General features: G+C 41.5%; 1 protein-coding gene across 1 annotated transcript in view; it reads right to left on the bottom strand.

Annotated features, from left to right (window-relative positions):
* SORT1 (sortilin 1) overlaps positions 1–6,341 on the bottom strand; it is a 45,009-nt gene extending 38,668 nt beyond the window's left edge. The window contains exons 1-2 of the mRNA XM_024742073.1: positions 6,282–6,341; positions 4,796–4,869 (exon numbers count right to left, since the gene is read on the bottom strand). Coding sequence (XP_024597841.1) covers positions 4,796–4,827 — 32 coding nt within the window. The 5' untranslated portion in view covers positions 4,828–4,869; positions 6,282–6,341. The remainder of the gene's footprint in view (positions 1–4,795; positions 4,870–6,281) is intronic.
* Positions 6,342–12,518: the final 6,177 nt, after the last annotated feature.

Genomic DNA, 12,518 nt, shown 5'->3' with positions numbered 1-12,518 from the left:
GGCCACAACAGTGAGGGGCCCGCGTAACGCAAAAAAAAAAAAAAAAAAAAAGTTGTCATAACGACATGCCTCGGAGAAGTTGGTTTACTGAACTTTGCTTTAATATCTGTTCTATATCTTTAAGTTATCCTTTTGGTTTTTTTTTTGCAGTACGCAGGCCTCTCAGTGTTGTGGCCTCTCCCGTTGCGGAGCACAGGCTCCGGACGCGCAGGCTCAGCGGCCATGGCCCACGGGCCCAGCCGCTCCGCGGCACGTGGGATCTTCCCGGACCGGGGCACAAACCCGTGTCCCCTGCATCGGCAGGCGGACCCTCACCACTGCGCCACCAGGGAAGCCCAAGTTATCCTTTTTTTTAAAACCTCAAGTAACATCCTGAAAAACTTACGTTGACTATGGAATAAAATTTAATGTGAAATCTCTCAGAGATTCCCTTATTAATTTCCAAAATCTGAACAACTCTCAACAGGAAATAGAAATCACAAATAAAATAGCCCAGCAGTTTTCTGGTAATTTGGTACAGAATTTTGCTGTACATAATGCTTACATGTGCTTTACTAAGTAGCTAATCTTACAATGAAAGGTTAGACTCAAGGCGCCATAAAACAAAAAGGTGCAAAACATCTTTTAGTTGCCAAAAATCAAATTATCATCTTAACTGTAGCTAGTTATTTCCTTTTTAACTTCATATTTGCAAGTGAGAGGCAAATGTACTTTATAATCTATTATATGAATTAATATTACTTAACAGAGAATCAAACTTTATACTATTCAAACATGATTCCTTTTAATTGAAGATATTAATATATTATTCAATTCTACCCAAACACTAATGTCTAGGGACTTTATTTCCCAAATCTTTCAACAATCCTCTTTCACAACCTGACGACTGAAGTATGCTCCAACTCTGCACAGCTAATAGAGACAACTTCCTTCTCCTTGTGTGCGCCTCCATGCAGTACTACTCAAGGCAGGTGGCATGCGATCAGCTGCCTTCTATTTGAATCCCAAATGAACCTCTGAGTACATAAGATGTAGCAGAGAAAGATAATCCAATAAATAATACAATCATTAAAGCTGTGAAAAACAGAAGAATCTTCAGAGTAGTTTCAACAGGCTTTTAGTTTATTCCTCAGTTAGGCAAGCTCAGCATATTCAGGACTCATTTCGATCAAACTGCTCCCTCCCTTTCCCATTTCTGAAGCAACATGTGCCTCTTGGCTGGTGTGTCCAACAACATGAGTCACTTCAGACCAGGCCAGGCCAGCCCAACTGGAGAGGCAACAGGAATATTTACAGTTTCCACCTAAACTCTGGAAGAGTTTTCACTTCACAGCAGGGAGGAAGTAATTAATATTCAAAATGACCTTTGTAAAACCAACCAAACAAACAAACAACCCGCTGTGCAAAATGAAGAAAAAGAACCTTAGTAACATGATAGTATACCAGAAACAAATAGGATTACTCTCTGGTAAACTGCATGTTAGTGGTTTCTCACAAGACTAGACAAATATAGGATGGAAAAGGGCTGAGTCAGATGGTGGTAGGTATTTAAACAGTAACATAGTGATACCATTTTGTTTGGTTTGGTTTTGTCTCAAAGTAAGCACAACACTGAAAATCAAAAGAATAGGAAAAGAAGTCATGAAAACACATTTCACTCCCCACGGGTATGACGCAGGTCTGTCAGGTCCAGTTCTAGCCACAGGATTAAAGAGCACTATAGAGACTAAAGAGTGAATTCAGAAGGCAAGCATAAAAATGGCTGAAGCAACAGATTTAGGAGATAATTCAACCACGAGAAGGAGTTTATAAAGGCTTCAAAACATGTAGAGATCAATCAGAGAGGAGGTTTTCATTTGCTACCAAAACATAAACTGGAAATAGGCATCTTCTGTGACATATATGTGTGATATTGATTACAGCGGCATTAACAATAGTGAAAAAATTAGCTACGACTTAACTGTCCAAGAGAATAATGATTAAATAAATTCTTTCTATCTAACAAAAATGATGGGTTACTAGCAGAGGGAATATGATAAGTATCATGGTACGAGCACTGACCAATCAGAATGGTTATAGTTTGCAACGCCAAGCGTTACTAACACCTGCATGTTGGCGGGGAAGGGGGGTGTGCATCTGTAGAAGCCACGGAGGCACCTGCTGTCAGGCACTTTTTATCAACTGGTTCGGAAGGCTTTCAATTCATTTAAAAAACTCTACCACAGTGCCAGTACATGCTGGCTACATACCATATCTGGCCGTTGGCACGGTAGCAGCTAAGAGCACCAAGTTCTTACTCCGTGCCAGGTACCGCAAAGTGTAACTCGCAGCAGCTCTAAGGTGGCCGCTATTATCATCTTTCCTTTACAGATGTCCAAAAAGACTCAGGAAGGTTAAATGACTTGCCCAAGTTCATTCTGCTCACAAATGACAATGCTGAGATCCAATCCCAGGCCTATATGCCAATAAAATTCGGCAACTTTACACTATACCATGTTGCTTCCTAGACTATCTAGCCATATGGTATAACATTATAGGGGAAAAATCAAGATAATAAACTGTAAATAAGATTACTTGACTTTAGGGTGAATTTTTTCTTTCTTTTAAAATTTCCAAATGTTTTATAATATGGTTACATTGCTTTTTAAAAAAAATTTATTTATTTTATTTTTGGCTGTGTTGGGTCTTCATTTGTGCGGGCTTCTTGTTGCGGGGGCTTCTCTTGTTGCAGAGCACAGGCTCTAGGTGCACGGGCTTCAGTAGTTGTGGTGCGTGGGCTCAGTAGTTGTGGCACAGGGGCTTAGTTGCTCCGCGGCATGTGGGATCTTCCCGGACCAGGGCTGGAACCTGTGTCCCCTGCATTGGCAGGTGGATTCTCAACCACTGCGCCACCAGGGAAGCCCTGCTTTTTTTTAAATGAAAGGTGCATTGGTAAGAAAAACTGTATCATAAAGATTTTACAACAGCAAATGTTTTTTAAAAATGGAAAGAGTTATTAAAGTTACAAAAATTTTAATGCATTTTTTCCCTTCTAAAACAGGATACTTTTCATATGTCTGAGATGGTTCAACTACTGTTCTAACTTAATAAACAAAGTCACCTATAAATTATAGCCCTTCTAGAACTAGGATTCTATAATACATTGTCAATCTTTATCAAACAAATCAAAAATATTATTAGTCTAAGAATTATTAGAGAAGGCAAGCCATTCATTCATTCAATTAATATGTACTGCCTGCCTGCTATGTGTCAGACATTCAGCTAGTTGCTAGAGAACCCCAAGTTAGTCAAGAACCTGCCTTCATGGAGCGTACAACAATTCCAAGATGGCAATTCCTTCTTGGCCTATTTTTAAGCTAAAGTCACTGTGTTAAAGGGCAGAGAGCACCATCTCCAGGCTCAGGAGCAGCAGTCAAGGGTCACCTATTGGGGAAGGGAGGTTGGGCTGATCTATCTCAGAGTTTCACTCCCACCTTGGCCAAGACCAACAATCAAAAAAGAACCCTGAGAAAGTATGAAGGCTCCTGGGAGATCCTTTGGCCCTGAGGGTAATTTCTGTGTCATCTGCTGAAATGTCAAATTTCTTTAGGTCTCTAGGGGAAAAATGGGATAGAAACAAATGATTGGGAAGACAATCAACAACTTCTGGATATTAGCTGGTTTTGAATTTTATGGGTAAGGAAAAGAACCCTACTCTTTAACCAAACTATACTTTTTTTAAAAATGTAATTAATTATTTTTTTATTTTTGGCTGTGTTCGGTCTTCATTGCTGCGTGTGGGCTTTCTCTAGTTGCGGCGAGCAGGGGCTACTCTTCATTGCAGTGCGTGGGCTTCTCATTGTGGTGGCTTCTCTTGTTGCGGAGCATGGACTCCAGGCACACGGGCTTCAGTAGTTGCAGCACGCGGGCTCAGTAGTTGTGGCTTGCGGGCTCTAGAGAGCAGGCTCAGTAGTTGTGGCGCACAGGCTTAGCTGCTCCACTGCATGAGAGATCTTCCCAGACCAGGGCTTGAACCCATGTCCCCAGCACTGGCAGGTAGATTCTTAACCACTGCACCACCAGGGAAGCCCCCAAGCTGTACCTTTGAGAAGATAATTCTAAAGTTTTGTGAATGTCACAGTACAGACTATGGTTCCAGAACATACATTACCACAATCATTACCAGGTACTTTAGTAGGTCTGATCTGAGAACCTCCTCCTGATCTAAAAACAATGTTTGGGGCTTAAAATGTTAGATAAAAAAAAATTCACTTGGGGGAATTCCCTGGAAGTCCAGTGGTTAGGATTCCACGCTCTCACTGTGGCGGCCTGGGCCTGATCACTGGTCGGGGAACTAAGATTCTGCAAGCTGTGCGGCATGGCCAAAAAAAAAAAAAAAAAAAAAAATTCACTTGGAAGATACAGTAAGTATTATAACTTCAGGGGTACAAAAACCATTTTTTGCTCATAATAAATAGAAAGATGGTTAAACACTAAGCTACCTCCCCACAAATATCCATTTAAATTAATATGCATACACCCCTATAGACACTTCCTTCATCTTCCTTTACTGTTCTGCCACTCAGTCAGGTCAACCTAATTTCCTTGGAACTAGATCCCTTTTCATACTTCTTCAGGTTGCTAAGTAGATAGATATTAAAAAGTGTGCTGAGTGTGACAGTCCGGTGAAAATTTAAGATGGCCAGAAGATCTTTTAAATCAACTGTTGGATCCCATCATGTCTAGAAAAACAGAGAACTTACATTCACAATGCATTACTCAGTCAGATGCCCCAATCATATGCTAGGCATCTCACCTTCGATATAGCTTGGACTGTCCGAAAGTCATAATTACCAGTGGTACATGGAATGTAGTCAAGACGAGAATGATCTGGAGAGACAAAAGCATGCGGTAAGAAACATAGTCCAATTACATGCTTGCAACAACTGACCATCTGAACGATTGCCAGGAGCCCTGCTTCGTAGTAGCCTACATTGCAATACTATATCTGAAAACCAAGAAGGACCAAGTGATTAGGGCTTACAATGATTCAAAATCTCCACTCATTTTGTTGAGATGGTCTCATCGCCTACACTTGAAGCAGTGAGACAGAGCTGATCAACTCCACATTACAGTAAAGGAAGGATTTAACTATTCTGTATTCACATTATTGCAAGATATTCTCAAGCAAGAATCATCTCTCTGCTTACAGAGGCTAGAATAGGGTGGATGCTCTAACAGAAGTCACTATGTCACATCGGTCCTTTTCTTCTTCCCCCGGCCGTTAGCTCTCCATGAAATCAATTTTTTAAATAAGCATTTTTCTAGAGAAAAATATGCATGAAAGTAAGATTGTGAAAGATTAGAACAAGAGGCTAGGGAGTCTCAAATAGCCATATAACAAATCTTGGAGACAGCAACTGTCTTAGATAAATGGATAAATCATGGGAAACAGGGAACAACTCAAATTTTAGAAGAAAACGAGACCTGCTTGAAGAAATTCTACCAGGAACTTAAGAATTAATTTATAACTTACTCTTCAGTGCCAAAATTATATTTCTTTCAGCTCTTGATACAGCCATCACGTGCCTCAGTGCTCTGATGCACACATTTCTGGAATACTACAGGGGCATGAGCTATGGTCCCTGACGTTGTCAGGCAGGGTAATGACCGACACAGGTAATGCCAAGCCCTGATTCAAGACTTGAGGCCAATGAATCCTCAGCATCCCTCCTACTAGGAGATGGGCTACACAGTAGGATGGATAAGGGGGAGCTTATTGACTCTCCCATTCCCCCGATCCCGGCAGTACCTCCTCTGTGGTAGGGGAAGGGACAAAAGATGGAGCTAACAGCGATAAGCCCATGGGCGCTACAATCCTTCAACATTAACTGTGGGAAATGACACCGGAACAATACAGTTTGGAGGAAAAATGCCAAGATGTGCAATGTGCAGTTTTCCGCTTCCACACAGAAGTTTTCCCTAGTACTGTAAGTCTCCCTTTTCACACATAGCACTCTCTTTCCTCTTTCTTCTTCTTGCTCATCTTGATGCCAAGCAGCCACCAAGGACCAAAAAGCTGTTTATCTTCCTATTATGGAAGAAGGTGGTCACAAGATGTTCCTAGTTCTAAAGCAAAACAAAATCGACCACAACTTTCTGAAAGTCTGTCCAGCAAACATGCATTTTCTACGATTGAGGTTGGAGACAATTTCAGAAGGTAAAACACTTAGCGCTTAAACTCCCCAAATCTACACCATCTCCTTGTTAGGTTGAATCAACAGACTCAAAACATTACTTACCCCAGTGGTATCTCCAACCCAGGACAAGGATACTGAGCCACTGAGATCATCAAACACATGCTATAAGGGAAAAAAAACCTCAATTTAGAAATGACATCTCCTCTTCAATCTTTGACTTCTTTAAATAATACAGAACACTATTACTTTCAAAGTAATTATGTTTATAATTATAAGGGGATATGGATTCCTGGAACAAAAGAATTGGACAAGATAGTATTTAACTACTTAACCTAAATTACAAATAAGTTGGAAATTTCAATTCTCTCTCATACAAAGTAAGCCAAGCAGATGAGTTTTCTTCACTGCACCAGATGGGGAGATGGGATAATCTATTTGCCTTCTCCAACAGAACTAAATATAAAGATATAGAAAGTATTCTTAGGATATTTTAAAACAAGAGATCACAGCCCACAATGACAGATATAACTGTAACCCGATCAGCATAGTTAAAATTTTTCTAAGCAGCCTTCACAGTACAGCTGAATAGCTAATAGCTGGATTCCTTCTGCTTCTAGGCTAACTCACCCAAAACGACAAGGGACAGAAGCAAGAGTAAATGCCCTTGTTTCACCTTTTTATTTAATAATAACAACAACAATAATAGTATTAATAATAATAGAACAACCTTAATAGAGATGTGGTGAGTGAGGAGACAAAAACGGGAAAGCTCGTATATTATATCCAAAATATGGTAATCACATTGAAATGCAGCTATAATAATTATTGTAGGTGCTTTTGAGTTTTGGTTTTCAACTACTTTCTTCTCTATTTTTAAAATAATATATATCCATTATAGAAAATGTGTACAATAGATATAATAAAGAAAATATAAATCATTCATAATTCTATCACCCAGAGATATTCAAGGTTAACATTATGTGTATAATCTACTAGTCTCTATCACTTTTTTAACCGATAAAGAAATAACACCAAAAAGGCAGCATTAGCACTTGGTAAAAATTTCTTACTATATATATAGAAATGTATATAGTAAGAAATGAAGAGCCTTCCTCTTTCCCGCCACAGCCCCACCACCCAGAGGGGTTAGTAGTTTAGTCTATATTTCTACTAAATGTTGACGACTATGCTTTTCTTTTATGAAGACCTTATATATTATTAAGATTTTAAAAATCTTAAATATGTCCTGCCTTTCCAAATGTGCACAGTTCCTTAGGAGCTGAGGATATAATTTTATAGTCACGGTATGCCCTGTGCCTACCATGATACTTTGCATGCTCAATAGGCATTTGTTGAAAGTGATTATACATCCTTCCCAAACCACAAAGTTGATCTCAAAATAGAACATGTCCATAAGCAGCTGGTGGGATTCCAGCTGCTTGGTCACTCAAGCCACCATTCCCAACAGACAAGTCTGAAGAAACAGAACTCAAAACACTAACTGTTTTGCTTATCTTTTAATTTTCCTTTGTGGTCCTCCTAAATGGGCCACTGAATTCACCTATATTATTTCCCCCTGTGCTGTAAGTACCTCTGAGGTCGACAGAATCTCTTGTACAATCTCTGTAAATAGTACAATCAGTGCCACACAGACGGCTTGCTCAGTAAGTGCTGGTTAACTCTCAAACGCTCAGAGCTTCTCACAGCCACTGCAGGACAGAAAGGTTATTCATACATGTAAGCCGGCCAAGCATCTGAGAAAAAGTAGGTCTGCTAGAGACATCTGGAGCCAGAAGCTTAAAAACTGACACAGCAGCGCGTCTTGTAAGATGCCACACAGAGCAAGACAGCATGTTCTCTTGAGTGAGGATACAGTGTCTGAAATTACATCAATGAGCTCCTTGAGGAGAGCAGGAATATTCAGAGCTTCCACAAACACCAGATAGATCACATGGGCTAACAGTTACCTAAACAGAGGCTATCTTTCCAAGAAAGGTTCTGGGCAGAACGGCTGACTAGGATAAAAGAAAAATCCCATCCCAGGAGCTCTGGCTAGCTTGATCAAGCTTTCACTTTTCAGGCAATGCTCTACACACCTGACCCAATCAGCAGACACTGGAATTACTCACATCTTCCTACTGCTCAGTCACAGAAAGAGGAGGATTATTAGATGACACTAGCAACCCTCAACTTAACCCGAACAAATCAAAGGATAGCTGACCTCATTCATCATCTAGAGTTCCTTTGGGAAAATGCAGGTGAAATTCATGAATTACAATTGTGGTCTTCTGCTACCCTTAACCTTCCCTTCCCTTTCCAACAACCAATTAAATTTTACTTTTGAAAACACACAAACTCACTGAAAAACTCATCCACCTAGAGAAAAAACAATTAATTTTTTATATTTCAGTTTTTACCACTCTTATACTAGAGAACGTAAAAGAGAAAAATGAAATCAGATCTAACAACAGACCAGAGCTCAGGTAGAAAGAAAAGGTCATATGGAAAGGAGACAAATCCAGGAGAATGGGGAACCAAGACCCCAGATACAATCCTTCCCCTTCAACGGGAGGATCACAGATGTCCAGGAAAAGGGTGGACAATCTGGTCATAGTTAGGAGACAGAATTTACAAATGTCAGCAAAAGGCCATTAATTCTAATGCTTGCTTATTTACCGTGTTTAACACAATGTACGTCACTCTACGTTACGGTAGTATCTTAGATATTTCAAAACGTGTGTTACTTTTAACTATAGCAACAAGAATCTTGTCTGCCTCCCTCACTAGACCTGAAGCCCATCTGGTGCAGGGACCAAGCCTATTCATTCTGGCAACTAATATATAGCAATAGCACATGGAAGACAATAAATATTGAATTCATTTCCTAGAAGAACTACTTGCAAAGCTCTGAAAAGGAGGATAATGAAGTGAAAAGATAAGGCCAGATCCACTTAATTTCCCCAAGGCAGAAATGAGAATGAAATGTAGAAGTTGTATTCTGAGAGGACTTCTGCTTCTGGCCAAGATGGAGTAACATGGATCAGATTTACCTTCCCACCTGAAGCAACCAAAAAAGCACAGAATATATAAAACAACAGTCTTCAAGACACTGGACTTTCGGCAATGAAGGACAATGATCCCAAACGAGGGCCTACATCTGCCCTAGCTTACTGTCCGGAGATAATTTTCAGGTCACGGTACAAAGAAGAGGAGCCCAGGCAGAGCCCAGAGGTCTTCCTCACTTGAAGAGATGAGCTGATAGTCTGAGGAGGCCAAAGAGGCTGGAGTTCATAGCTTAGTGTGTGAAAGAGGAAAGAGCTACAAAGAAAGAGAACAGTGCCAAGTGTTCATCTGAGTACGAATCATCACGTGAATGTGAGGAAACTACCTGAGGCCAGGGAAAAACATACCTGAAAAAATTGAAGGAAACAGTGTCTGTGTGTCACACAGGACCAGAAACAATTCCTGTTCCCAAAAATCATAGGAGAAAACCACACATTTTACAAGGATTTGGACAGAATACTCAGAAAAGTTTTACCTTGGTAACAAAGAAAAATTAATCCTAGACTAAATGCTATACTAGTCTTGCCTAAAAAGCTTAAAAACAAGACCAAAAACTATCGTTAAGTAACCTAACTACGTCCCAAAACAAAGTTCAAGAATACTTACAGGCATATTAAAATATGCAGCACCCAAGAGGATAAAATTCACCACGTCCAACAGTCAATAAAAAATAACCAGGCATGCAAAGAAGAAAACAGGACCCATAATGAAGAGAAAAATCAACCAAACTGACCCAGAAATAACACAGATAATAAGATTAAGGACATTAAAAGTTATAATTATACACCATATGTTCATTCAAGAAGTTAGAGAATAAACTAACACAACAGTGTAAAGCAATTACACTCCAATATAAAAGAAAAGAAGTTAGAGAACAGACTGAGCAAAGATAAGCATTAAATAAGGATACAGAAGATACAAAAAAAAGACTCAAATTGGACTTCTAGAGATGAGAATTACAACATCTGAGATGAAAATTATACTGGATAGGATTGACAGGAAATTAGACATTGTAGAAGAGAAGATTAACAAACTGGAAGACACTCCCAGTGGAAACTATCCAAACAGAAACACACAAAAAACGACCAGAAAGCTACAGTGCTGGACACCCTATGCCAAACAACTATCAAGACAGAAACACAACCCCATCCATTAGCATCCATTGGTTCAGTGATAAAAATCTTAAAAGAATCCAGAAGAAAAAATGATTATTACATACAGAGGAACAAAGAATCATAGTAGACTTCTCTCCAGAAACAATGCAAGCCAGTGTATCAACATCTTTAAAGAACAGGAAAAAAACCCTGTAAAGACAGAATTCTATACACAGTGAAAATACCTTTTAAAAATGCAGGTCCTGCAGGAGCTGCAAGATGGTGGAAGAGTAAGACGTGGAGATCACCTTCCTCCCTACAAATACATCAGAAATACATCTACATGTGGAACAACTCTTACAGAACACCTACGGAACGCTGGCAGAAGACCTCAGATCTCCCAAAAGGCAAGAAACTCCCCATATACCTCGGTAGGGTAAAAGAAAAAAGAAAAAACACAAAGAATAGGGACGGGACCTGCACCAGTGGGAGGGAGCTGTGAAGGAGGAAAGGTTTCCACACACTAGGAAGACCCTTCGTGGGCAGAGACTGCAGGTGGTGGAGGGGGGAAGCTTTGGAGCCGCAGAGGAGAGCGCAGCCACAGGGGTAAGGAGGGCAAAGCGGAGAGATTCCCGCACAGAGGATCGGTGCCGACCAGCACTCACCAGCCCGAGAGGCTTGTGTGCTCACCCGCCGGGGCGGGCGGGGCTGGGAGCTGAGGCTCGGACTTCGGTCGGATCCCAGGGAGAGGACTGGGGTTGGCAGCGAGAACACAGCCTGCAGGGGGTTAGTGAGCCACAGCTAGCCGGGAGGGAGTCCGGGAAAAAGTCTGGAGCTGCTGAAGAGAGAAGACACTTTTGCTTGCCTCTGTTTCCTGGTGCGCGAGGAGAGGGAATTAACAGCGCCGCTTAAAGGAGCTCCAGAGACAGGCGCAAGTCGCGGGTATCAGCATGGACCCCAGAGACGGGCATGAGATGCTAAGGCTGCTACTGCAGCCACCAAGAGGCCTGTGTGCAAACACAGGTCACTACCCACACCTTCCCTCCCAGGAGCCTGTGCAGCCTGCCACTGCCAGGGTCCCGTGATCCAGGGACAATTTCCCTGGGAGAACGCACGGCGTGCCTCAGGCTGGTGCAATGTCATGCTGGCCTCTGCCGCTGCAGGCTCGCCCCGCATCCGTACCTGTCCCTAGCCTTGACCTGAGTGAGCCAGAGCCCCCGAATCAGCTGCTCTGTTAACCCAGTCCTGTCGGAGCGAAGAACAGATGCCCTCAGGTGACCTACACACAGAGGCGGGTCCTAATCCAAAGCTGAACTCCCGGGAGCTGTGCAAATAAAGAAGAGAAAGGGAAATTTCTCCCAGCAGCCTCAGGAGCAGCAGATTAAATCTCTGCAATCAACTTGATGCATCTGTGAAATACCTGAATAGACAACGAATCATCCCAAATTGAGGAGAAGGACTTTGGGCGCAAATATATATATATTTCCCTTTTTCTCTCTTTGTGAGTGTGTATGTGTATGCTTCTGTGTATGATTTTTGTCTGTATAGCTTTGCTTTTACCATTTATCCTAGGGTTCTGCCTGTCTGGGGTTTTTTTTGTTTTTTTTTAATTACTTAAAAATTTTTTTTAATAATTATTTTTATTTTAATAATTTTATTTTATCTTCTTCTTTCTTTCTTTTTTCTCTCCCTTTTATTCTGAGCTGTGTGGAGGACAGGCTGTTGGTGTTCCACCCAGGCGTCAGGGCTGTGCCACTGAGGTGGGAGAGTCAAGTTCAGTTCAGGACACTGGTCCACAAGAGACCTCCCAGCTCCACGTAATATCAAATGGTGAAAATCTCCCAGACATCTCCATCTCAATGCCAAGACCCAGCTCCACTCAACGACCAGCAAGCTCCAGTGCTGGACCCCCTATGCCAAACAACTAGCAAGAGAGGAACACAACCCCATCCATTAGCACAGAGGCTGCCTAAAATCATAATAAGGCCACAGACACCCCAGAACACACCACCAGACGTGGACCTGCCCACCAGAAAGACAAGATCCAGCCTCATCCACCAGAACACAGGCACTAGTACCCTCCACGAGGAAGCCTACACAACCCACTGAACCAACCTTAGCCCCTGGGGACAGACACCAAAAACAATGGGAACTACAAACCTGCAGCCTGTGAAAAGGAGAC

The sequence above is a fragment of the Neophocaena asiaeorientalis genome, unplaced genomic scaffold, assembly GCF_003031525.2.
Source record: "Neophocaena asiaeorientalis asiaeorientalis breed wild unplaced genomic scaffold, Neophocaena_asiaeorientalis_V1.1 scaffold35, whole genome shotgun sequence".
Lineage (NCBI taxonomy): Eukaryota > Metazoa > Chordata > Mammalia > Artiodactyla > Phocoenidae > Neophocaena > Neophocaena asiaeorientalis.
This window is presented reverse-complemented; position numbering and strand designations above follow the sequence as displayed.